This window comes from Phytophthora parasitica, assembly GCF_000247585.1.
Source record: "Phytophthora parasitica INRA-310 unplaced genomic scaffold supercont2.4, whole genome shotgun sequence".
Classification (NCBI taxonomy): domain Eukaryota; phylum Oomycota; class Peronosporomycetes; order Peronosporales; family Peronosporaceae; genus Phytophthora; species Phytophthora nicotianae.
In genome coordinates, this window is record NW_008648990.1 from 269,639 (window position 1) to 292,485 (window position 22,847).

General features: G+C 52.1%; 14 protein-coding genes across 16 annotated transcripts; 7 read left to right on the forward strand and 7 right to left on the reverse strand.

Annotated features, from left to right (window-relative positions):
- The first annotated feature begins 66 nt into the window (after nt 1-66).
- Nucleotides 67-1,531, forward strand: PPTG_03068 (hypothetical protein). The gene has a single exon (XM_008895744.1). It carries the CDS (start codon nt 134-136, stop codon nt 1,304-1,306), a length of 1,173 nt encoding a protein of 390 aa, XP_008893992.1. The 5' UTR covers nt 67-133; the 3' UTR covers nt 1,307-1,531.
- On the reverse strand, nt 1,498-3,087 carry PPTG_03069 (hypothetical protein). Its single transcript, XM_008895745.1, has 3 exons — nt 2,801-3,087; nt 1,898-2,739; nt 1,498-1,828 (listed from the first exon to the last, which is right to left on the reverse strand). The coding sequence occupies exons 1-3, from the start codon at nt 2,942-2,944 to the stop codon at nt 1,612-1,614; spliced, it is 1,203 nt and encodes a 400-aa protein (XP_008893993.1). The 5' UTR covers nt 2,945-3,087; the 3' UTR covers nt 1,498-1,611.
- A 63-nt stretch (nt 3,088-3,150) lies between these two features.
- On the reverse strand, nt 3,151-4,632 carry PPTG_03070 (hypothetical protein). The gene is made up of 3 exons (XM_008895746.1): nt 4,414-4,632; nt 4,016-4,354; nt 3,151-3,954 (listed from the first exon to the last, which is right to left on the reverse strand). Exons 1-3 carry the CDS (start codon nt 4,486-4,488, stop codon nt 3,232-3,234), a joined length of 1,137 nt encoding a protein of 378 aa, XP_008893994.1. The 5' UTR covers nt 4,489-4,632; the 3' UTR covers nt 3,151-3,231.
- Nucleotides 4,633-5,754: 1,122 nt separating this feature from the next.
- PPTG_03071 (hypothetical protein) lies at nt 5,755-8,467 on the forward strand. The gene has a single exon (XM_008895747.1). The coding sequence runs from the start codon at nt 5,975-5,977 to the stop codon at nt 8,348-8,350; it is 2,376 nt and encodes a 791-aa protein (XP_008893995.1). The 5' UTR covers nt 5,755-5,974; the 3' UTR covers nt 8,351-8,467.
- Nucleotides 8,468-8,521: 54 nt separating this feature from the next.
- PPTG_03072 lies at nt 8,522-10,305 on the forward strand. Of its 2 annotated transcripts, XM_008895748.1 has the most exons (3): nt 8,522-8,649; nt 8,740-8,843; nt 8,905-10,305. In XM_008895748.1, exons 1-3 carry the CDS (start codon nt 8,569-8,571, stop codon nt 10,070-10,072), a joined length of 1,353 nt encoding a protein of 450 aa, XP_008893996.1. In that variant the 5' UTR covers nt 8,522-8,568; the 3' UTR covers nt 10,073-10,305. The 2 variants fall into 2 exon arrangements, with proteins under 2 accessions (XP_008893996.1, XP_008893997.1); XM_008895749.1 differs by having other exon boundaries at nt 8,522-8,843.
- Nucleotides 10,280-11,093, forward strand: PPTG_03073 (hypothetical protein). The gene is made up of 2 exons (XM_008895750.1): nt 10,280-10,549; nt 10,615-11,093. The coding sequence occupies exons 1-2, from the start codon at nt 10,399-10,401 to the stop codon at nt 10,989-10,991; spliced, it is 528 nt and encodes a 175-aa protein (XP_008893998.1). The 5' UTR covers nt 10,280-10,398; the 3' UTR covers nt 10,992-11,093.
- Nucleotides 11,043-11,576, reverse strand: PPTG_21197 (hypothetical protein; the record flags this gene model as incomplete). Its single annotated transcript, XM_008896450.1, has 1 exon — nt 11,043-11,576. The coding sequence occupies one exon, from the start codon at nt 11,574-11,576 to the stop codon at nt 11,229-11,231; it is 348 nt and encodes a 115-aa protein (XP_008894698.1). The 3' UTR covers nt 11,043-11,228.
- An 855-nt stretch (nt 11,577-12,431) lies between these two features.
- On the forward strand, nt 12,432-13,056 carry PPTG_03074 (hypothetical protein; the record flags this gene model as incomplete). Its single annotated transcript, XM_008895751.1, has 2 exons — nt 12,432-12,464; nt 12,541-13,056. 2 exons carry the CDS (start codon nt 12,432-12,434, stop codon nt 12,796-12,798), a joined length of 291 nt encoding a protein of 96 aa, XP_008893999.1. The 3' UTR covers nt 12,799-13,056.
- Nucleotides 13,057-13,456: 400 nt separating this feature from the next.
- On the reverse strand, nt 13,457-13,552 carry PPTG_21198 (hypothetical protein; the record flags this gene model as incomplete). Its single annotated transcript, XM_008896451.1, has 1 exon — nt 13,457-13,552. One exon carries the CDS (start codon nt 13,550-13,552, stop codon nt 13,457-13,459), a length of 96 nt encoding a protein of 31 aa, XP_008894699.1.
- Nucleotides 13,553-13,792: 240 nt separating this feature from the next.
- Nucleotides 13,793-16,312, forward strand: PPTG_03075 (hypothetical protein). The gene has a single exon (XM_008895752.1). It carries the CDS (start codon nt 13,833-13,835, stop codon nt 15,414-15,416), a length of 1,584 nt encoding a protein of 527 aa, XP_008894000.1. The 5' UTR covers nt 13,793-13,832; the 3' UTR covers nt 15,417-16,312.
- Nucleotides 14,109-17,818, reverse strand: PPTG_03076. Of its 2 annotated transcripts, XM_008895754.1 has the most exons (2): nt 17,511-17,818; nt 14,109-17,441 (listed from the first exon to the last, which is right to left on the reverse strand). In XM_008895754.1, exons 1-2 carry the CDS (start codon nt 17,629-17,631, stop codon nt 15,580-15,582), a joined length of 1,983 nt encoding a protein of 660 aa, XP_008894002.1. In that variant the 5' UTR covers nt 17,632-17,818; the 3' UTR covers nt 14,109-15,579. The 2 variants fall into 2 exon arrangements, with proteins under 2 accessions (XP_008894002.1, XP_008894001.1); XM_008895753.1 differs by having other exon boundaries at nt 14,109-17,818.
- A 70-nt stretch (nt 17,819-17,888) lies between these two features.
- PPTG_03077 (hypothetical protein) lies at nt 17,889-18,928 on the reverse strand. Its single transcript, XM_008895755.1, has 2 exons — nt 18,890-18,928; nt 17,889-18,789 (listed from the first exon to the last, which is right to left on the reverse strand). Exon 2 carries the CDS (start codon nt 18,394-18,396, stop codon nt 18,016-18,018), a length of 381 nt encoding a protein of 126 aa, XP_008894003.1. The 5' UTR covers nt 18,397-18,789; nt 18,890-18,928; the 3' UTR covers nt 17,889-18,015.
- PPTG_03078 (hypothetical protein) lies at nt 18,924-20,269 on the reverse strand. The gene is made up of 2 exons (XM_008895756.1): nt 19,768-20,269; nt 18,924-19,707 (listed from the first exon to the last, which is right to left on the reverse strand). The coding sequence occupies exons 1-2, from the start codon at nt 20,106-20,108 to the stop codon at nt 19,164-19,166; spliced, it is 885 nt and encodes a 294-aa protein (XP_008894004.1). The 5' UTR covers nt 20,109-20,269; the 3' UTR covers nt 18,924-19,163.
- Nucleotides 20,270-20,774: 505 nt separating this feature from the next.
- On the forward strand, nt 20,775-22,827 carry PPTG_03079 (hypothetical protein). The gene is made up of 3 exons (XM_008895757.1): nt 20,775-22,235; nt 22,303-22,373; nt 22,462-22,827. The coding sequence occupies exons 1-3, from the start codon at nt 20,784-20,786 to the stop codon at nt 22,514-22,516; spliced, it is 1,578 nt and encodes a 525-aa protein (XP_008894005.1). The 5' UTR covers nt 20,775-20,783; the 3' UTR covers nt 22,517-22,827.
- Nucleotides 22,828-22,847: the final 20 nt, after the last annotated feature.

Below are 22,847 nucleotides of genomic sequence, written 5' to 3' on the forward strand. Positions count from 1 at the left end.
ATTATAGCCTGAGCCGGGATGTCAAAAAAAATGGATACTTTTTGTTGCATATCAAAAAAATCATGCCAGGGTTCAACTGGATCCAAATCATTCTCCAATTTACCAATTCAGTCGAACGTCACCAATTGCATCAATGGGCCAAGCTTCTTCCACCACCTCTGCCGCTTCCTCTACGCCGGCCGCGGTCTCTGAGCCCGTGCCCGAGAACTCGATGCTCGACGTGGAGCTCGAGATCGTGTCGGCCAAAGACATCGCGGCCGGCGACTATTTCACCGTCAAGGCTGCGGCCAAGGGCCACGTGGCCTCTAGTGACGCCTATGCTTTGATCGAGGTGGCCGGCCAGAAGGTAGCCTGGACGCGGCCCGTCTTCTCCACCCTCGATCCTGTGTGGAACGAGAAGTTCTTCTTCAAAAACGTCAAGCCCGACACAATCTGCAAGCTTTACCTGTTGGATAAGGACTTCGAGGCCGACGACGCCCTCGGCCAGACGCAGTTCACAGCGGCCAACACTGACGGCGCTGAGACGACCTTCGATCTGCCTATTAAACGCAACGACAAGGCGGCCGGCTCCATTGTGGTCAAGGTCAAGTCACATCCGATGCCGGCCATCGGCAACGGCCAGTTGCAACAGGTTGGCCCGGTCCACTACTCGGTGCACTCGAGCTACATCAACGGCCTCATCACAGACACCACGACGGACGAGGACAAGCGCGAGTCTTTTGCCTACCATGTCCAGTTGCACGACATCCCGGCCTTCCTGGCCCAGGACAACGAATGGAACCACAACCATCAGTCCGTTGTGAAGATCTTCTCGCCTGACCACCCGGAGGCGCCTATGCTACGTAAGGCCATTGCAACGGAGCACGCTATGGTCTACAAACACGACGCGGACACGGTCTACGGTGAGTTTAACGGCCCGGCCGACTTCTTTAACCTGTTGCACGACGGCAAGCGGCTCGACAAGCCCGTGCTCTTCACATACGCAATTATCGAGACGGGCTGGTACTTTTCGGAGACCGGTGCGGCATTCTTTAAGGACATTTTGTCCAAGCACATGTTGCACTCCGGTGCGCAGTTCAATGTTAAGTACGCGGGGGAGTTCCACATTGAGCAGGAACCTTCGGGCGAGTTCAAGTTGTTCATCGACAACAACAGCGGCACGTACGCGCCGCCCAAGGAGGAGTTACCGCAACTTAAGGCGTTGCTGGAGACGAACTTCCCCGGTATTGCGATCGAAGCGCTGGACCGTAGTAGCCCAGAGCTTAAGGAGAAGCGCAAGGAAATCCTGGACGCGTGGGCCGCATAATAAAAAAAAAATGACCAAGTCGGCCACAATAATTTGCAATTCAATACTCAATTTAGTGGCGGCAACTGCTACGTCTTCCAACCCTGTGGAATTGACTGTAGCAGTAAAATACAAAGTGCAGGTTATAAAATTATGTTGAGATATTCCCTATCAATTTCTTTATTTGAGCTTTTTTTGTTTGGTAAATTTCTTTTCCGAAATAAAAAAAAAACTTGAATGAGGCCACTTTTTTTCTTTTCAAAATTTGTTCTACTAGGTATGTTAGCTCGTATCCTAAGGGTAATGCTAAGCTAAATGATTGGATTTCACATCCAAGAGTCCAGAATTTCCTTGCGCGTCTTCTGCTGGTCTTCATTTTCGCGATCCAACGCCTCGACTATCATTCCAGGGAAGTTGTCTTCCATCAGCGCCTTGAGCTGCGGCAGATCTTCCTTGGGCGGTGCGTACGTGCCACTATCATTATCAATGACAAGCTTGGGCTCTCCAAACAAGTAGTTATCAACTCGGAACTCGCCGGCATACCTGTTCGTACATAACACGAGTGATAAGTACATCGCCTCAAAATTAACGCAACAATGGCAATATGCTTACAAGACAGAAAATGCGGCGCCGGAGTGCAGCATGTGCTTGGACAGCATATCCTTGAAAAAAGCCGCACCGGTCTCCGAAAAATACCAGCCATTCTTGGTAATGACGTAGGTGAAAAGCACTGGCTTGCCCTGTCGCCGACCATCATGAATCAGCTTGAAGAATTCCGTCGGCGACGAGATCGCGCCGTACTTTGTGTTCATCGGGCCGTGCGTGTAAATCACAGCATGTTGCGTCATGATCGCCTGACGCAATACCGGTGACCCCGGATAATCTGGAGAAAAAATCCGTTGGATCGTCGGATAATTTTTGTTCCACTCGTGCTCCGTTGGCAAAAATTGGTGAATATTGTGCAACTGAATGTGGTACGCCAACGACTCAATTCTCGCATCGTTCGAAGTGGACATGGTCATCAGACCAGCAGTCACACTCGAGTGGACCGAGTAGCGCACAGAGCCGAGCTCATGGAACTGGACACGACGCAGGGGCTCGACTGGAAACGACTTGACTTTGACCACTATGGTACCAGCACTGCGCCCATGGAGCGAGATGGCCAACTCGAACGTTGATTCGACGCCGTCCGTATTGGCCGCCGTGAATTGCGTCTCCCCCAGCTCGTCATCAGCATTCACGTCCTTATCAAACAGGTAGAGTTTGCACAGTGAGTCGGGTCGGACGTTCCTGAAGAAAAATTTCTCGTTCCAAACTGGTTCCAACGTCGAGAAGACCGGATGTGTCCAGGCCACCTTTTGGCCGTCCACTTCGATCACGGCGTACGCGTCGCTGGAGCTTAATTGGCCCTTCAGTAGAGCCGTGACGCCCAAATAGTCGCCTGCAACGATATTCTGGCAAATAAAACGTTACAAATAATGGCAAAAATGACGAAAGGAATGCATTATTTCGCACTTTGGCGGACACGATCTCGAGCTCTACGTCGAGTACGGCGTTCTCAGGTAGATCCGACTCATCGGACGGTAACGGGAACAAGGCGGGTGTCGAGTGCGTCAAGGCAGGAAGTCCGCCCTTGGTGGTGGAAGGTGCTTGGCCCATGGCAGAGAATTCTGATCTGTGGTATGATGGGAACGCAAATCACAAACAATTGTTTACAGACGATGTTGCAAAAATGTACCCACACGAAGTAATACCAATTTCGCTTCAACTTGCGTGACAACCTAAAAAGTTGGTCATTTTGGGTACACAATGTGACTCCAGCTTGCAAATGGGTTCGTCACTCAGTGGTGGACACGAATGTTTCACGCTAAACAACCACTGTAAATCTAGTTTTGAGAAAAATGTTACGTGTTCGCTTGTGTTCTACTTAAGTAAACAGTAAGCTATTATTCCCATGCCGCGAGAATCTCCTTACGCGCCTCCACCAATGTTTCATCATCGCGGTCCAGAGCTTCGCAAATAATCCCCGGGAAGTTGTTCTCCATGAGCTCTTGAAGCTGCGGCAATTGCTCTTGAGGTGGGGCGTACGTGCCGCTATTGTTGTCGATCACGAGTTTGAATGTGTCGTCATCGGTCTGTTGAATGTGGAATTCACCAGCGTATTTGACGGAGAACGCGGCGCCGGAGTGTAACATGTGCTTGGACAACATATCCTTGAAGAAGGCCGCACCGGTCTCGGAGAAGTACCAGCCCTTGGACGTAATAGCGTACGTGAAGAGCACGGGTTTGTCGTTACGTCTGCCGTTGTGGACCAACTCGAAAAAGTCCGCAGGAGACGCAATGGAGCCGTATTTTGTGCGTTCCTCGCCATGCTGGTAGATCACGGCGTGTTGCGTCATGACTGCTTGACGCAGCACCGGCGACTCCGGATAATCGGGCGAAAAAATCCGCTGGATGGTCGGATAATTCTTGTTCCACTCGTTGTCAGTTGGCAGGAACTGCGGGATGTTGTGGAGCTGGACACGGTACGCCAACGACTCGAGTCGGTCATCGTTAGACGTCAACATTTTCAGCAATCCAGCCGTAAAGCTTGAGTGCACGGAGTAGCGGACAGGTCCTACTTCCTGGACTAGTGCGAACTCATCAGCATCAACCTTGTGGCAGTTGACCTGAATGAACGTTTGTGTAAGTTGACTGAAAGTGTATGCAGACAACAATTACGAAACTTACCGTGATGCTGATGGTGCCAGCCTTGTTCTCTTGCAGCGTGACTGGCAGGTCGAACGTGGTTTCCGTATCGTAAATTGTGTGGATGGTGTTGAACTGTGCTGCTCCCAGCTCGTCGTCGGCGTCGATGTCCTTGTCAAATAAGGTTAACTTGAACGTTGAGTTTTGCTGAACGTTCTTGAACAAAAACTTCTCGTTCCATTCGGGCTCGAGGGTATCGAAGATAGGACGCGTCCAGGCCACCAGATTGCCGTCGATCTCGATCGTGACGTAGGCATCGCTCGAGGATAGACTGCCCTTGAGAGCAGCCCCCAGACCGAGGTAGTCACCGGCAGTGATCCCCTAAAAAAATACGCGAAGTTTAGCATTAAATTGTGAGACGGTGGCTCATAACAACTCACCTTTGCGGAGACAATTTCGAGATCAACATCGACGAGAGTGCCATCAGAGCCAGGCTGGGCGAACGAGACGGGCATCTTTATGCTAGTAGCGGCTTGGTGCGAGCAGGGAAAATCTTATTATGGCGCTGTCACCGTGTGGGGCTCCACATGATATCTACCCACCTCAAATTCTGGTCCAGTGTTTACAGACCGTCCAATGAGCATTGAGCCGAGTCCTGTAAACGTACGCGGTTGCCATGCCCCTGATCATTTGTCTCAGCAACATGATTTTCTTGTTGGCCTGTCAACCAGCCTTGTAAGTGGCAAAATGCTTCAACCTCTAGCAGTTGCATGACCAAGATACACTGGCAAGTGACAGTTCGTTGGAAAACTTCCGACGTAGGCTTCGCCAGTCGAATGTAAGTCCGAAGTTCAAATGTAATTGCACCAAAGAAGAAAAAAAAACTACTGAAGTTACACTACATGTAGTCTGTGCTTTGAATATTGCTCGTCGACTAGCACAACGCCATGTACTGCACGCCCAGTTCGTCTGCAGCTAGAGCAGCACCCATTGATCCACAAGCCACAGTGAAAGTCCACAATGGTCCACATAGCATCCCACTCCTATCACTGGATACTGAACAAGATCAACATGACGACAACAATAACAACGTTGCAAGCTGCGGAGACTACGCCATCCTCGGACGCTTCTGTACCTAAGTACCTTTCTGGCGAGTAGCTGTGTGTGTGGGCGTTGAGGCGTCTTGCTTGCGCTTCTCTCATGCGTATTCGCACGCCAGCTCCGAAACGAGCTACTGTCCCGCGTTAAGGTCGATTTGTGAAGCACACAGCGGTGAGTCGACCGTCGGCCCGACATCCGCAGTATGCCTGATGCGTGTGATACATGTAACAAGCAAACAGACCGGCAGATGGCGATGGGCGATTCGGCATGTTGGCCCTTGCAGCATTGCCTCTCACCTATATCATAGCAGCTAAAGAGAAGTCTCATCTACAGCTTTACAACCACTTGACCATTCTCGAAGGCCACTGAGCCGACTGTGGTCTTAGTTCAGTCGCCGTTTCAATGCAAGCGTTCGCCAGAACAAGACAAGATTGATCGCTGCTGCCGGTAGACGCCGACGTGTGCACGACGGGAGCCGGAGTGTCGGTGGGCATCGCTGACATAGCGGACAACAAATGCCCAGCTGGCTCAAGCCGGACCTCCATAGAGCGGTATCCCGCCGGTGGTTGGCCATCGAAATGCCAGCTTCACACAGTTGTTAACACTGGTACAGCACCGCAGACAGGTCTCTGCAACTTTCGGTCGCGACGACATCTGGGCGGCTTGCATCCGTTCTGGCCGCCAGCAACGAGACGCTGGTCCGAATGCATACAAAAGGCCTGCCTGGTAATCCTGCACATCTTCTACAATGCCCCACAGCCGTCAGATCTGCGCTCCCGGACGACAGATGCGTCGTTGCAGTCACGTTCGGAGACCCATTGCCGTTCCTGGTCGATATGCTTGCTCACTTCCGCACTTGCGCTCGGGACACCGCCTCGTTATCCTTTAGCTCCTTGAGTGATGAAGGTCTTCTCCTTGGGTTTGGCCATCTGCGCGGCGCTGGCCGTCACCACGGCGTCCGTGGAAGCCAAGGGCACGATCTGCGAAACCGGATCAGGCTTTGCGGATACCGGAGACAGCTACACCCCCGCGGCCACCACGGCCACAGTCTCCAGCTCATCAGGTAGTGATGCTACACAAGTGGCTGCCTCCAGTTCCACCGCTGGCAGCAGCGTTGATCAGACTACCGGTTCCAGCTCGACTACCAGCGGTAGCGATGCCCCGGTTTCCAGCTCGACTGGCAGCGACGTTGCAGGTAGTGACGCTACCCAGCAGACCGACTACAGCTCGACCACGGGCAGCGACGCCACTCAAGTTGCTGGTAGTGGTGCTACTCAACAGACCGATTCTGGCTTAGCTACAGGCAGCGCTTCAACCGCATCCGCTACGTCCAGTCCTGCAAGCAACGATGGTAACCAGGTCGCTGCGTCAGACTCGACCGCTGGTAGTGATGCTACTCAAGTGACGTCCTCTGGATCGAACTACAGCGACAACACTCCGAGTACCAGCGCGACGGGAAGCGATAGCACCACTGCCAGTCAATATAACGGCGATTCGACGACGCAGGGCAGTGATGCGATGAGTGATACCACCGCCACTCCGGCTAAGGGCTCCGATACTAAGGATACCACTTCGACGGGTAGTGATGTTAGCCAGAATGGTAGTGATACTACCCCGATCCAGGGGGATACACCCACAGTCTCCAGCTCTAACAGCAAGGGAGATTCATCCGCTGTGGACGCAGACAAGTCGGCTTCCTCGTCTCCGAGAGATACTGCGGTTCAGAACGGCTCCAAACCCGCTGGCAGCGGCAGTCGGACGCTGCAGGTTGACGTTGGCAGCATCGAAGAAGAAGACGACGCGACAGACAGTGATGACAGCAACCAGTACGATTCTCCTCAATCGTCGGACTCAACCTCTGGACAGGCTTCGACTTCAGGTTCCTCCGAAGACTCTCCGATCCAGCAGACAACGATTTCAGGGACCTCCGGTGGCTCGAATCCGGTTCAGCAGACGACAATTTCAGCTTCTGGCTCGGAGGATAGCTCGTTCTCAGCCCAGAGCTCTGCGTCAGCTTCATCGACTTCTTCCACTTCCGCATACTCGTCGACGCCAGGCTCTAATTCGGTCGCGTCTGCATCGGATTCTGCTTCAAATTCGCAGGCATCGTCAACGGAAGCCTCCGATTCGGCCGCGTCGGCGGCCGCTTCTGCCTCCTCTTCCTCCAGTTCCTCGTCTTTCACGAAGGTTACGCGGTTGGGCGTGCGTGTGCAAGGTGACATGCCCGAGTGGAACGCCAAGCACAAGCGCTTTGTATCGTCCTACTACGAGACGTTCGACCAAAAGTACCGTGCCGTACTAGACACTGTCAACATGGCGTCTGTGGAGGGCGCTCTTAAATACGTTCAGGCCGAATGCATCAACGCGTCGGTGATCACTGATTGCGAGCGCAAGAACAGCATCAAGTACGTTGTGTTCTACCAAACCACAATCGTGCAGCCTACCGCCGCTATGGAATACTACGTGAACGCCACGGACGAGCACAACTTCGCAGTCGAGAGCTGTCCGTTCATGTCTATGGACGGCGGTCGGTGCAATCCCAACGAGGACGGAGTTTTCCCTGACGTGTGCAATCAGTACATCGGGGCTGGCGGCCAACCCGATCTGGGCTTCTGTGTCGGTGGTACGCTACAGGACAACGAGGCTATCGCGCCGTACCCGCACAACTACTGGTTCTCCTTCCCAAATAGCTGCCCGCAGGAACTCTGGGACGACAAGACTGATACTTGTCGCGAAAAATACGCCGGTGGTATGTGTCCTGTTGGAGTGGAACCCGATGGAGTGACCTGTACCTTTACGTACGAAATCCTGGGCTACATCCTGCTGGACGATGTCGTGGGTATCACGTCAATGGTTAACCCGGCCACAGGCAACAAGTACGCCGACTACAAGGAGTTCTGCGAGGCTGGCGGCGTGGAGTTCAGCGTGTCTATCGTGAGTGGCGTGCTGTCTCTGTTGACTGGACTCTTGTCCACCGTCGTGGACTTAGTCGAAGGTCTCGAGTTCTGGGCCAATCCTGGTGATAGCGACGCCAACGCCGAGCGTGTCGAGAAGCTCGTGTCTGCTTATGGCGCGCTGGTGTCGTCTAATCCAGCAACGAGTGACGGTGGCGTCATGCGTGCGCTACCCACGGAGGACGAGCTGGCGGCGCTGAATCCGTCGTGCTACGAGAACAGTCCGCTCTGTGCCGAGTCCGAGTTCGGCTGCAAGCGCTCGTACCTTTCGCAGATCTGCCAGCTCTGCACGTCAGACGACTCGGGCTGCGAGAAGCCATAGATCAATGTAGAAACTAATTTGTAATTGAATGGCCAGTGGTCTAGTCATGGTGATGTTATGCAAGTTGAAGTTGACCTATGTAACAGCATGTAACAGGTTACATATACTTTTGACCAGGTTATTTGTGTCTCTTACATTAACGTAACCTGGCGGTATAGTTTTCATTCTCATCATTTCTCTAGCGTACCCCTTTGGCGCTTCATTGCCGCGTGGACACCATGCTGCTGCTAGCCAAGCTGCAGCGCTACGGTCGTCGAGAGTACGCTGTGGCTCTGCTGTGCTTCTCCCTCTTCCTCACTGTACGTGCTGCTTTCACTATCTTCATTTACTCGCGTAGCCTCTTGAAAAAGACGACGTAATTTACCATTCTGCGTTGTTTATTTTATTAGATAATCGGCCAGCTACAAGTTCTCCCTGTGCTGTTTGTGTTGTGTATACCCGTAATTGTCTTCTTCCGATGGGTGTTTCGCCAACAACAGCATCATGGCGTCACGTACGTTCCTGATAACCGTGATATTCCTTACCAAAGCTGACAATAATGCCTATTTTCACAGAGATCGTGAGATTGAACAGCTTTTTAGGACGTTCCTGGGCGGGCCCATTATGCTTCCAGTGCTGGCCTTAGTTGGCCAACTGACTTTGGGTCCGTTGCTGGCCTCTTTGTGCTTTTTCGACCAACGAACCTCCATATTGAACCAACTGCACAAGTATTTCCACGCTCCAGGCGACGGCCGACCAGCTCCAGTTCATAACATGAAACTAGGCAAGATGCTGATGAGTTTGAAGGTCGACAAGACTGTCGGCTACTTTTTGTTCCTCTTCTGCTTCGCTTTTATCGTGGCTGGACTAGTGGAGGAGTTTTTGAAGTACTGGGTCGTTCAGGGAACCTGCTGTTGTGGAAGTTCAAGACGTGGATGCTGCATTCGTAGCTTATGTTGTTGCTGTAAAGCCAAGAGCGGGTCTGCGCCTGCTTTTTCAGTACTGAAGCAGCGACAACAACGACATGGAGCACTGCGAGGAATGATGTGTCATCCCAGTCGCCTGCTCTTCTATCACCGCCCGCATGCCAACCACGCGTTCGTGGTGTTTCTCGCAGTAGTCGCTGGTGCACTGGGCTTTTCCGTGATGGAAACATCGGCCTTCTCGCTGTTAGCTCCTACTTTTCGCGACAAGATCGAAACTGCAGTGTTGCGTGGTATCTCGAGCGTACCATTGCACTGTATATGTGGTGGAATAACCGGTGTACGTATGGCCGAACGACTGCTTGCCCATCGGCAGGGTGGCAGCGAACAGAGAGGCACCAATGCTGCTAAAGCGGACCTAGGACGTTGGCGTACGAAGATGACAGTAATCCTCCCGGCTGTCCTCATTCACGGCACGTTTGACATGCAGCTCTTCCTATTGATGGCACTGGTGACCCCTAAAATGGAGGCTGCACATCGGGCACTCTACCATGTTGTCCTTCCTACGATCCTCTGCTCGATGGTTCTGCTTGCAAGCTTCGTTTACCTCCGTCGAAAGTTGCATGCCATGGAGAACAAAATGAATGAGACACGGTATATGCACGTAGCTGTTGATCTGGAATCTGGACAGCGGTTGGGAGCAGTGAATGGAGGCTTTGAGATGGAATTCTTTGGCAACGATGATGATGATAGTGACACCGAGAACGAAGCTACATCTCAAGCGGAGAACCGCAAGGTTCGATCGGTATTCGACATGTAACAAGTTTTCCAACATAACACGAGTGATGTTCATTCAAAGTCTGGCGTATAAGTCTTAGTCGATGTAGTATCAAGCTTCCTGAGATGATTCGCTCAAGTATAATTATTTCCAGGGATCGAGCCTTAATCGCTGCCCTAATCTAAAATACCTTACCTAAGTTTGTTGGATCTAATATTAGGCATGTATTTATACTACCAGATCAGAACGTGAAGACCCGTTGACCAGCAGAGGACGAGTATATCTACTAACGATGGCATCAACCGAAGCTCCAATTCATTCCTCGATTTCCTGCCAGCTTCAAAAGCCTTCCAACAACCTCAGTAATCATGCAATTCGAGCCGCCGACCAAGCAAGCCGATGTGACGGTCAACATTGCAGATGGTGACAACAGCACCCAGGGTGTCGACTCGAATGGAATCATCACTGGCCGCTGGAAAACTGGTCTCTTCGGCTTCACTGACTCCATCGTCCCTAATGGTGAGCACTCTACCTTTTACCATTTGTTATGAATAGTTGCTAACAATCCTGGTTCTATTGTGTAGGCGTCATGTCATGCTGCTGTCCTGGTCTCGTGGTAGCTCAGATTTCTGCCCGTCTTGGTTTGATGCCATTCTACCACGTCCTCGGCATCTTCGGAGGCCTCTATCTGCTGGCACTCGTCTCGGTGTCTACCCACAGTGGCTTCTTCGACTTCCTCTTCTGGCTGTGCGCAGTCATCTCGGTTCTCTGTATGATGCGGTTGCGCTGGCGTATCCGCACGCTCTTTAGCATTCCCGGGTCGCACGCCGAGGACGCAGCTTTCAGCTTCTGCTGCGGCTGCTGCTCGATCGCGCAGATGGCCTCGCACGTCGAGTCCTACGAGCCAGGCACCTTCGCTTTTGCTCCGCGCGCCACTCTTCCGGGCTACTCGTTCAGCTAAAATAAAGGAGACTAGGTCGCAGTAGTTGCGACGCCAAGACTACAGCTTGAATTCCACGATAAATGAATAAAATCGACACTTTGTATTCACTTAGAATCTATCAATTATCCGCCTTCAAATAGGTTTTGTGTGCTCGGTCTCCGATAAGGCGACTTGACTCAGTATGTATGGTACAGACGGCGACGCATGTTTGGCCACATCTCGCAATGGTTTGAGGTCGACGGCCTTGACCTTCGCTCAGCAGGATTGTCGCGATGCGATGCGGACTGGTTTCTTGTCGGTCGTGACGTTACTCTCGCTCTTAGCTCGGTGTTTCTTGCGGTCTTTGGACGCTGGTGTTGTGGGGGACGAGCTCTTGTCTTTGGGACTTACCACCATAACGGCGGCGTGCGGCGCGATGGTCGCGAAGTGGTTGGCGAACATCTCGGAGCTGTTGGTGTGAAGTGGCTGTGCTGGCTTGTGATCAATTGCAGAATGAGACGACCCCCGCTCAACTTCAAGGGAGGCAAGCCGCCGCGCCTCTTTCGTATGTCGGCTGGCCTTTTTCAGGCTTGAGTATCCACCCACTTCAAGTGCGAGCATCATCGCGCCATATAAGTCGCGACTCGCGACTATGACTAGGCGACTACACCGGTGGATCACATTGCTCGCAAACAGCAGCACGTGCTGCGGAACTTCTATCGGAAGGTGTCGACATTGGGGCTCCGCTCCGGCTTGTGGAACGGTCAAGTTGAAGGATCTGTATCGTATACACCCGTGACGAGATTTAGTCGCGTCGGTATCGCTGTAACCTTACAGTGTAAGGTAGTTGTGTCTGGATTGGCGCGGTGAGCTTTTTGTGGGCTTCACTGGTACCATGGCTGCAAACCATGCTTTTCTGCAGACTAAAGAGCTTGCAACACACAACAATGGCTGTTAACAGCCAATGTTGGTCCGCTCATTCGAATCACTACACTGGCGTTTGAACGACAGCCACGTCGTTATAGCTGTCGCCTTTCGCTTGGGAACGTTCACTTCGCGTTTCACGAACGGCTGCAGTGGGTTCACATTTGAGATTAAAAGCCAAACAAAGCAAACAGCTTCTATAGTATTTACTTTGACTACTACTACGATATTAGATATCACGCAGTTTTTTACTTGATGCGACAAAAGTGATCATGTGACCACAAATTCGTGGTAAGTTCGTGCCATAATACAACGGAGCAGCATGCTCTTGCCAGCAAATCCTGTCACGTTTTTAGTCGCTTTCCTGATACGGCACATTGATGACTTCCAGTAGAGTAACACTGGTGTTACGAGCTACAGTATGATCTCGCACTTGCATTTGCAGTTCTCAACGAATGTGAGTGAAGGTGAATAACATTCTCTTTCAGCTTCATCAAACAGCATTGCACGGATAAATACATACACGACTAAATAACAGCAAACCGCTGTTCTCAGATGGAGTTGCAGGTCATCGACCACATGACCATGGTACACTGGATACTCCAGTTTCTGTGCACCTCTATCTCTTTGCGAGGCGATCCATCGAATAGCTCATGTGCTGTAGAGCCCACTTCATTTACCAATTTCCGTTCGTTATCGCAAGTCGCCAGCTCCGTTCAGCTCCATGTTTGCCAACCACCTTGTGACTATCGCCCCTCATGCTGCCGTCATCGTTAGTCCCGTCGATCACAGTTCCCAGCAACGAAGTTCATCTACAACAGGAAATTCGTCTCGACACACAAAGAAACAACGCGCCAAGAGCGAAGACTTGAACAGTAACAACAACAAGAAGGAAGCGGCGACGTCTCGGTATTCGTCGTGAACGGACAACTCACGAAAGTGAGTTGCAGCCATCGCGAGCGTGAAGGATGGAACCATGCGGTACTCAGCCATGGCCGCGCCACGTCGTGAAGCTCGATAGCTCTGTACGATACAATAATCTACTCTCATGTTGCAATTGTGTATGTTGGCAATTGCCATATTGACAATAATCGAGTCTTGATGACAACTCTTTTTTCCGAAGATAAAGTTATGGAGAGATAAATAGCAAGGCTGTAATACATGTACATGCAGCAGCGCCAGGCTGTCGCTCTTGCTCGAAGAGTATCCATCGTGTGCGATTCTCTACCTCGAGCATCTCGTGAGGCCAATGGCCATCAATGTCCCAGCGGGCAAGTGTATGTATACGCGACGAAAAATACATGCGGGCTATCTAAGCGTAATACGGCGGCGGGCATCGCTGCTCGCAAATCCTACATGTACACAGGATTTTAATCGATCGTGAACGTTCCGCGCTCACCTTCGCTACAATCAACGGTAGATGTGATGATACAGGCCACCAAAAAGTTGATGCCGCGCTTGCATTCCGAGTTGGATACACGACTAAGCCTCTCGGAGGGGAACAATGGATTTGCTTAAAACCACCAAATATCCCCCGGTGTTGCTATCTCATTTTTGAATTCCCACGCGTCCTCAAACAACTACTTCGGCTGAGCCCAAGGAAGCCGTCCCTCATGTTCGCCAACCACCTCGTTACCATCGCTCCGCACGCCTCCGTCGTCATCAGCCCCTCCCATCGTGACACCAAGACACGCAGTTCTTTGACATCCTTCCAGGACACGAAAAAGCGTCGAGGCAAGAGTGAAGATGCCAGCAACAAGAAGGACAAACCAGAACAACGCTCTCCGTCTCAATCCTCTTAGAAAATGCTATGTTGAAGACGATTTCGTGTGCCATACTCCACATAAACCCATCATTTCAATACATTTCATTTCTTTTTTCTATGACTAAAATTGCATCTCCATCACTCTGATACAAAAATCTTCACTTTGACATTCTCTCTCCATCGACGATACTATGGGCGACAAGTACGACCGCCAGTTGCGTCTGTGGGGCGCCGAGGGCCAGCGACGTCTGGCCAATACGCAGGTATTGCTTATTGGCTCGTGCGCCACGGGCTCCGAGGCGCTTAAGAACTTGGTGTTGCCCGGTATCGGACGATTTTCGATCCTGGACGATGCCAATGTGTCACTGGCCAACGCGACCAACAATTTCTTCGTGACGGCGGACGCTGTGGGCCAATCCAGGGCTGAGACGGTGGCCAATTTGCTGCTGGAGATGAACGCGGACGTGGCCGGCGATGGCCGCCACGCCAACGTGCAGCAGGTGCTACTGAACGAGCCTCAGTATTTGGACCAGTTCGATCTTGTGCTGGCCACGCAGCTGGACGAGTTGGCCACGACCAAATTGGCCGAACTGTGTTTGGCCAAGAGGATTCCGCTGTTATTAGTGACGTCCTACGGTTTCCTCGGCTCGTTAAGGCTGCAGGTGGCGCAACACGCCATCGCTGACGCCAAATTGGACCCACCACGTCACGAACTGAGACTCTCGACGCCCTTCCCAACGCTGCAGAAGTTCGCAGACAGTTTTGATTTAAAGTCGCTGTCAACTATTGAACACGCACACGTTCCCTTTGTGGTATTACTACTACAGGCCATGAAGAAGTGGAAGGAGGCCCACAATGGCAAGCCGCCGGCCACGTTCCCAGAGAAGGACGCGTTCAAGAAGAGTCTACAGGAGATGGCGTGGGGCCCGGCCGGCCACGAACTTAACTTTATTGAGGCAGCTGAGAACGCCTATAAGGCCTACGTGCCTCCCCAGATACCGGAGGAAGTTGCGCCAGTGTTGGAGGCCGCGCCGGCCCACACGGTCTCGGTGGAGACGCTGGAGAAGACGAAAGATACCAAAGAGTTCTGGCTGTTGGCCCACGCACTGGCAGATTTTGTCAAACAGAACGATGGCTTATTGCCGGTAACGGGAGTCGTCCCGGATATGACGGCGTCGACGGAATCGTACGTGGCCCTGCAGGAGCTGTACGTGAACAAGGCCAAGGAGGATGCTACCAAAGTGCACGAGATTCTACGCAACAAATTGCGTGGCCTGAAGCTGGACGAGGACAGCATTACGTTCGATGCTGTGGCGGCATTCTGTAAGAACGCCCCAAGTATTGGCATGCTGGAGACACGTACTGTGGCGCAGGAATACAAGCACGTGGACTTATCGAGTGTGGACCTGGAGGACGAGGACAAGGAGCAGTCGCCATTGATCTGGTACTTCATGCTCCGTGCAGTGGCGGCCTTCGCTTCCGAGTTTAATCGCTACCCTGGATCGGAAGATGCTGCAGCCACGCAGGATGGCGCGTGGCTTGTGTCGAAGGCCAAGAAACTGGCGGCCGGTAGCGACGTGGCCGACTGGATTACCGACGATCACGCACTAGAGATGACGCGGTCTTGTGAGGTCGAGTTGCACAACATCGCTGCGTTAATGGGCGGTGTGGCTGCGCAGGAGGCTATCAAGCTGATCACGCACCAGTTCGAGCCACTCAACCACACGTACCTGTTCAACGGGATCTCCGGCGTGGCTGCGACTTATCCTCTGTGAGTTTTAACTTGAGTTTTAACGAGTTTTGTCTACCTCTTCAATGTTTCAACAGACAAGACGTGGAATAGTTACTCGCCTCATGTGATGTACATGGCGATTCCTGTCGCCCTGATTTATTACTACGTGTTTCGTCATACGCAACGAGTCCTGAGGCCACGTACCTTCATCGCTGGCCGCTTTTCTTGTTGGATTTCTTGGGCTTCTGTGGCTTCTCCGAGGTAGAATTTTGTGCTTGATCACTTCGTGGATTTGACTGTTCGGTACCCGTTCGCTTCTGTTGCTGGCGTTCCTGGATGCATCGCGAGCAGAAACATTTGAACTTGTACTCACGCAAATTAGTCTCGCGTGTTTGTACGTCCATGTCAACGTCGATGTAGCAGATGCACAACTCCTCGCCCTTGTGGATATCACGGACTGCAACCACGTGGCCGTCTCCATTCTTAGTATACATGACAGTGCAGTTCGGGTCGCAACTGTGGTTCATCGTACAAATAATCGGAAACAACGCAGTGCCCTCAATACGAGGATATCCCAGCCACATCAATGCGTCAGCATCTTCAATAGCACTTTGTTCCAGCCCCTGCTCTGCTTGCAATCGCTGTTTCTCCCACTCAAGTACACGTCGCACGCTATTAAGTAGAACTTGATCCTCTGCAGTAAGCTGTGGCTGTACCTTTGGGCTCATAGGATCATCACTGTGGTCTGGATCGCCTGCAGCTAAGTCACTTTGCACATCCGGGTCCAGGATGTCAATGAAGGCGTGGAACGGATGATCCACCTCCATACTGATGTTGTTCATCTCGAAAAGACCAATCTGCGCCGTAAAGAACTCGAAACTTAGTACACTCGAACAGCAGCGCCAGATTTCCTCCACTGTCACACCTCGTAGTTGGCCCTCCCTCTCAAGACGCACTAGATTACACTCTAATGCATCGACCAGCAACTGGTGCATCATGGTTAATACTTCCTGTAAACACTGCGTCTTTGACGACCCATTGGTCCAGATTCCATCCTGTTTGTGCTCCTCTTCAGCCTCCTGTCGAGGATTTTGTTCCTGCATTGGCGTCGGGTCATTTGCCTCAGCTTTCTGCTCCTCATCGATATCTTTGACATCGCTGGGTGATCTCTCCTCGTTATTACTACTCGCTCCACCGTCGTTACTTGTCTGGTCACTGCCACTCCCCGACGTCTCTCCTGAAGACTCTAAGTTGCTCTCAGACTCGTCGTGCTCGACGACCACCACTTCCCACCACGGTTTCTTGTAAAACATGTCGATGGGCTCACGTGCCTTGACGATGTCTCGCCACACCAGATATCGCGAGAGTACGCGGGCGATGACCTTCGCAGCAAGTAAGAAAATGTCATTAGTGTGAAGCGTGTGCTTTAAAAACTCTCCCATGGCCGACCACGGATCGCTGCGTGGGCACAGGATGGCATGGTATTCGTGGAACGCGCGCATCCGACATAGTTTTGAGCAGTACAGCTCACCACACGCACATTTGGCCGCCGGGCCGGCCATGCCGCAGCTTTGCGGCGTGATCCGCAACAGCTTCAATGCCTTCTCCATAGCGTCCTCATCTACCGTGGCCAGTGCCTGGCCTCGCTTGGCCGGATCCTGTTGCTGTCCGACCGAGCTCCCGGTCGTCGTGGTTGTCGTTCCACCATCACTTTTGGTTTTCTTGGTCGGCTTTGATGTCGGCGTCGTGGCGGCCGCCTGCGCGTTGTAGCGCATAACGATGTCACGCCACTGCCGCTGGGCGTCGCCGAGCAGCGGCAGGTAGCAGTACTGGCAGCATGGCAGTATACTGCGGTTTCGCTCGTGCTGCATGGCCACGAGCGGCGACTCGGTCCAGATGCGCGTGGCCTTGGGTAGGTCGCGGTCGGCGTAGATGGCCTTGCCCTTGACGGGCCCGGCGTCTCCACACACGATCGGAGCTTTGGCCTTACTGATGACAACCTGGAAGTAGGTGCTGGCCACAGGGTCAGTGGGGCCGTAAGGCGCGGCCACGCTCGAGTACCGGTTCACTGGGCAGGCCACAAGGTTAGAACGATGGCCAAGAATGTGGCCAGCCAGGAGAAGATCGGACAACTTACAGTCGGGTCGGGCCGCGCGCAGACCACCACTCTTGGCGCTACTGAACGCCGACGACTTCAGCGCCTTCCAGGGCGGCGACATGTTCGCCTCCAAGTCCACGTCTGTACCATTATTATCCATCGCTTCTATCGCTATTGAGGCAGAGAGAACGAGCCTTCTACTTGGAGCGGCTTTATAAAAAAGTGGCCAAGCGTCTCACAGCGCCCGAGATTCGTGCCAAATGCCAGTAGAGCGGTGGAAGGTCTCCGAATTCGAAGCGAAAGGGAGGAAAGTCGAGTCGGACGGAAGTCTAGACTTTAGCTTCTAGAATTCGGAAATGCTGCGTCTATGTACATATTTTTTGTTGAATTTTATGAGAAGCCAAGGAAGAGCGAAAATAGGAAAATAAACTTTTTGAAGACTTGATTTCATACTTTTACGCAGATAGCTGGAAGCAGAAGAGCTGAAGCATGAAAAGTTTGTAGCCCTGGTCTACCAACAGTGGTAAGGTCCTGGATCCTAGTTTCAGTCAAAAAGTGAGATAAAACGACGCCGGCGGCGCCGATCACGACCTTCGTTGTCTTTAACATCATCGTCGTCAATGTTAGTGCCTTCACTGCCACTTTCATCAACACCTTCATCGGTAGTTTCTTCATCGGTGTTTTCCTCATCGATGTTTTCGTCGGTATCTGCATCGATGCCTTCGTGGGTGTCTTCATCGGTCCCTCCGTCGATGTTTTTTTCGACTTCATCAACGTCTTCGTCGGTGCCTTCATTTTCGTCGTGTTCAGTTTCTTCCTCAATTTCGTTTCTGTAGCGATTTTTATTTGCGACGACCACGTTCTTCTTCGGATGCAAGTCCATTTGTCGCCAAGCGCTCTGTGAAAGAATCACCAACGGCAGCATTGGTAGCGGCTCCTCTCAAAGTTGTGATCTTGGAATCGTCGTATGAGTCCGAAAGCGCATTGCCGGTCGTCACAAGAGTGGTTGCGATCACAGTGGTTAATAGTATGTACAAACGCAGAAGTCAGAAGAACGGACTGGACCGACGAGCAGTAGCTGTGTTGGAGAGAGAGAATTGCCAAATGTGGACTCGAGCTACACTTGCTGGATGTAGGACAGGAACCATGCTTGTGCTTCTTAAATGACTCGGGAAATTACTATGCAAGTATACGCAAATTACCGAGTAACTCAAGCCGCACAATCAATTTGAAAGGGAAACATGCATTTGAGTCCCCACTGAAAGCGTACCTGCAACTGGTAATTATACAGCTCTGTTCGAATTGATGATACAGAGTTCTGTTCCATGTCGTATACTACATGTTAGTATCATCGTCCTTCGAAAGATCTGAGACGTATTTGAAGTCCAAGGCAAGCGAAACAGAAAAAAAAAACTTACCGCTCGATAGGATTTTTTTGATAGCAGTGTCTTGGAAGCAACTCCTTCGCCGCTCGCTGAGAAAGTGAACGCGATACATTACTCGACTTCTTAGATTTGCACGAGTACGGCCTGATTCGTGATTCATATAGCATATATCCATATTCATGAGAGTAAAGTACGATGCAACTCGAATGCCGCTGAATGGTATTATGGTTGGTTTGTCCAACCTAGCCAAGGCTAAGCAAAGCCGTTTTCTACTGAGACCTCTACTGCAAGGATATGTAGCACTTCGTCACATCAGCCACAAGACGCTCAGCACACACACAGCAATCACCGCCTTGCAAATGGTATCGCGAGTAGCTACTGCTACGGGAGGCTCATAAGCACGAGTGGAACAGCGTGAAAACGTCTTGTTCTCAGAATACACCCAGCTTCCAGACACACACGTGGTCTCCGCTACGTTAGTATCCGTGGATCCAGTGTTCTTTGCCTCTTGAGTCTCTGTCAAGCATGCAATATTCCCACACACCTCATCCAGATACATCCGATAAAAGTGCGAATAAACACACTTATCTGCCACCTCCACGCACAATGATCGACACGGCGGCAGTGGCACCGTAGTAGATCCACTGGTAGTGGCACAGCTCACACGTGTGCCGTTCACATTTCGTTGGAACGTAGTGGCCACCCATGACAGGCAGTGAAAATTCCACACGAGCTTGTGGCACGCCAGTGTGTCCTTGAACTGGAGCTGCGTACCGAATGGAATGAGTGCCAGCGTTTTGGCGTCTAAGTCCTCACATACTCCCTGTTTCTCAAGCTGCGTTGTGGACTCTCTATAGAGGACACAAAATCATCAGCAGTCTCAAGACCACCCGATGCAGTTCGTGCCGTACCTGGAGTAACCAGCGATGGGGTCGAACATGTACTGGCCGTTCATGATCGTGCAGTATTTGAGCCCCGCGCACTTGACACAGTGCTGCGGCTGGAATGTTCCGACGGCGGCTGCACTAACACATCTCGAAGACAATGCAACGACGATGAATATGGTGAGCAGCGCAGCGTGTTGGCCCAGTCGACAATGTCGTCGTCGACAGCCATATTGAAGTGCCCTCTCCACGTCGTCGTCAGCTGTTGTTGGGACTGAAGGATGAGTTATCGCTGCGTCACTGCAGGGATTGCTTGGTGCTGAGGCCTTGATACTGGCCGGGAGCGGAAGCCAGCACGTCGGCTGCATCAGTATCGCAGTCCGCCACGACGCGAATTAATGGCGATGGCCAAAGATATTGATACGAGCGCGACGCTTGAGCGCGAAGCGCCTCGTGCGTACGACGTGCCTCAACTGCGAAGCAACGAGCCAAGCACGTACGTGAGTCTGAAGGTGGTCGTATCAGAACGAGTCATGATTTGATGTCTAATGCGTCTGGAAGTGGCAGTGAAATGGCAGTGAAGGTTGCTCGGGCGTTCTATCGTGGCTACGTCACGCCGGACTTGTTTGCCGTGGTCAGTCGCCTTTGGTTCGCTCCAAAATGCCGCGATACTGACGGGAACGCAGCAGCCAACCTATCAATAACTAACTCACATGCCAACTCAAGCATAGATCGTGAGGCCTATGTACAATGTCATGCCATCGGCGTGGTCGGAATATCGGATCCCTTGAAGACAACCTGATATTGTGTGCGAGTACATGAGTGGCCACCAGCAACGCCAGCTGCCATGCTCCTCTCCCTTGATACCGACTTATACCGGTTTTACCTGTTCTATTGAATTAACAATTATTTCTATATAATATGCAATATCACCATGTATTTGGATAAACAATCAGGTTTGGTATGTTTATTATGTACATACAATAGACACTAGAACCAGTTTTTATCATGTTAACGAGGTGATCCCACAATCAGGTGGCGAAATGGGTTTTCGATTAGAACATCAGTTGGGCTGTAAAGCGCGCGCAAAGTGCTGGCAACGCGAGCTTGACCAGTCAGCGGCCTTCCATTCCCGCATCCTGATCTCTTCAGCCCGCAGTGCGTGTGTGTGGCCATTCACCAACTCGCGCCGGCCGTGTCAAGATCTGCTAATAGTTATCTTCAGTACAATGCAGGAGAACCGGCCCGAGGTGGCCGCCTACTTTGAGGCACTGCTGCAGTCGCGACTGCACAGTCCTCCCATTCGCTGTGGCTTCGCGGGCGATGATAAGGGCAAGGCCATGTATGCTGCCCGTGCGCTCAAGGCCGGCGAACCCATCTGGACCGAGGCCCCGTTCGTGGCCATGCAACACGAGGACAACAAGGAGTTCGTGGACTGCTGCGAAAACTGCTTCGTTCCGCTCATTGACAGCAAAGCCTGCTGGGCCCGTGTGATGGCCTGTCGGGCCGAGGTGGAGGGCGAGGCGGCCCCTGCAGAAGAGGACGTGGCCACCGTTGCCGACTTCGAGGCCGCCATCGCCTTCTTGCAGAAGGAAGGCGGCAAGAGTCCCGAGGAGAGCTACTTTTCCGTCTTCAAGCTGGCCGAAAAACAAGTCAAGTGCACGTGCGGCGCGATCTACTGCTCCGAAACGTGCAAACAGATCGCCTACGCGCAGCATCACGCTCTGCTGTGCCCGCAGTCGGAGGAACGCGAGACCGACATGGGCCAATTCCTCAACCACACGATTGTGACCAACGAGATCTTCCAGCTCGCGGCCAAGGTCGTGGCCAAGATCCTATTGCTGTTCGTGGCCACAAAAGACATGGCCCAGGCCCGTCAGCCCGTCGACATGTTCTGCAAATTGCCCTGGTGGGAAGTTATCACCTCGGAAGACGATCTCGAGGAGGGCGAGACTCTCGAAGAATACCGCGATAAGTTCCGTGCGCTTATCTTGCAGACGTTCGAGCGCTTCATGGGCGGTCTTAAGGAAAACCTTGTGCACTTGGAGACACAGGGGGAGCTGAATGGCCTCACGGCCGACGCAGTGCTGGCCTCGTGCGACGAGGTTTTAAACGTCGACTTTTTCAGCCGCGTGGTGGGGATGTTCGAGATGAACAACATTAGCATGGAGATTGATCACCCGTTCCACGCTCTGGGTGAGGCACTGGGTGAGGCCAGTCTCGAGGAGAAGAAGGACATGCCGCCGGTACTGGCCCGCGTGAAGGTCGCGTTGGAGAAGTTCGCGGAGGAACACAAGCACCATCTTTGTGACGAGGAGCATGAACATGAGCATGAAGAAGAAGAATGCTACGCTACGGACGAGGACTTTGTTGGCGTGGAAGGCACGGCGTTGTTCTCGGGTATTTGCACAATGAACCACAGCTGCGACCCCAACTGCACTGTGCTGTACACGAAGGATGGAGCTGCACACGTTTTCGCTGTCCATGATATCCCGGTACGTTGCAACATTTGGAGCATTTGTGAAAAAAAAAATGAGCTTCTGACTGGATTTGATTTGTTAGGAGGGCAAGGAGCTGTGTATCTCGTACATTGATGTGGACCAGGACGTGGACGAGCGGGAGGAATGCCTTCAGTACGTTGGCCTTTCACTGTCCTACTTTTGGGAAGCATTTTCAGAGTCTAACTAATGTTTCTAACGTTCTTGGTGCCCGACCAAGCAGGGAGTATCAGTTTGTATGCCATTGTGACCGATGCGAGGAGGAACGAAAGGCATAGCCTTGCTAGTGAGCGGTGGAATGCATATTAATCAAGATCCACTTGTACTCCTAGGACTCGCGCTTGAGCAGCTGGATTGAAATCATCCAACAGAATCAATGCGTCAGTATTGCGTCCTCCGCTGTACATACAGTATACGCGTGGGCCCGTTTGACTGTGCTGTCTTCCAAGAAAACGCGGATCTCAACTCCGCGTGACCCATAAATGATAAAATCTAAAATTCGTTAAAAGATTTTGTATCCGGTGGCATCGCTGTGTGGAAACTACAGTAGTCCGAAACCCTGGTATGTAAAGCATCATCTTCATTCTCATCTGTGAAATCACAGTCGAG

Coding starts and splice junctions, on each gene's coding strand:
- PPTG_03068 (XM_008895744.1), top strand. CDS start 134: ATGGGCCAAGCTTCTTCCACCACCTCTGCCGCTTCCTCTACGCCGGCC.
- PPTG_03069 (XM_008895745.1), bottom strand. CDS start 2,944: ATGGGCCAAGCACCTTCCACCACCAAGGGCGGACTTCCTGCCTTGACG. Junction 2,740..2,800: donor TCGAGATCGTGTCCGCCAAA/GTGCGAAATAAT, acceptor TTTATTTGCCAG/AATATCGTTGCAGGCGACTA. Junction 1,829..1,897: donor GGCGCCGCATTTTCTGTCTT/GTAAGCATATTG, acceptor ATGTACGAACAG/GTATGCCGGCGAGTTCCGAG.
- PPTG_03070 (XM_008895746.1), bottom strand. CDS start 4,488: ATGCCCGTCTCGTTCGCCCAGCCTGGCTCTGATGGCACTCTCGTCGAT. Junction 4,355..4,413: donor TCGAAATTGTCTCCGCAAAG/GTGAGTTGTTAT, acceptor GTATTTTTTTAG/GGGATCACTGCCGGTGACTA. Junction 3,955..4,015: donor CTGGCACCATCAGCATCACG/GTAAGTTTCGTA, acceptor ACGTTCATTCAG/GTCAACTGCCACAAGGTTGA.
- PPTG_03071 (XM_008895747.1), top strand. CDS start 5,975: ATGAAGGTCTTCTCCTTGGGTTTGGCCATCTGCGCGGCGCTGGCCGTC.
- PPTG_03072 (XM_008895748.1), top strand. CDS start 8,569: ATGCTGCTGCTAGCCAAGCTGCAGCGCTACGGTCGTCGAGAGTACGCT. Junction 8,650..8,739: donor GCTTCTCCCTCTTCCTCACT/GTACGTGCTGCT, acceptor TTATTTTATTAG/ATAATCGGCCAGCTACAAGT. Junction 8,844..8,904: donor CAACAGCATCATGGCGTCAC/GTACGTTCCTGA, acceptor CTATTTTCACAG/AGATCGTGAGATTGAACAGC.
- PPTG_03073 (XM_008895750.1), top strand. CDS start 10,399: ATGCAATTCGAGCCGCCGACCAAGCAAGCCGATGTGACGGTCAACATT. Junction 10,550..10,614: donor TGACTCCATCGTCCCTAATG/GTGAGCACTCTA, acceptor TCTATTGTGTAG/GCGTCATGTCATGCTGCTGT.
- PPTG_03075 (XM_008895752.1), top strand. CDS start 13,833: ATGGGCGACAAGTACGACCGCCAGTTGCGTCTGTGGGGCGCCGAGGGC.
- PPTG_03076 (XM_008895753.1), bottom strand. CDS start 17,631: ATGGATAATAATGGTACAGACGTGGACTTGGAGGCGAACATGTCGCCG.
- PPTG_03077 (XM_008895755.1), bottom strand. CDS start 18,396: ATGCTGCCGTTGGTGATTCTTTCACAGAGCGCTTGGCGACAAATGGAC.
- PPTG_03078 (XM_008895756.1), bottom strand. CDS start 20,108: ATGCAGCCGACGTGCTGGCTTCCGCTCCCGGCCAGTATCAAGGCCTCA. Junction 19,708..19,767: donor CCCATCGCTGGTTACTCCAG/GTACGGCACGAA, acceptor TGTCCTCTATAG/AGAGTCCACAACGCAGCTTG.
- PPTG_03079 (XM_008895757.1), top strand. CDS start 20,784: ATGGGTTTTCGATTAGAACATCAGTTGGGCTGTAAAGCGCGCGCAAAG. Junction 22,236..22,302: donor TCGCTGTCCATGATATCCCG/GTACGTTGCAAC, acceptor TTGATTTGTTAG/GAGGGCAAGGAGCTGTGTAT. Junction 22,374..22,461: donor GAGCGGGAGGAATGCCTTCA/GTACGTTGGCCT, acceptor CCGACCAAGCAG/GGAGTATCAGTTTGTATGCC.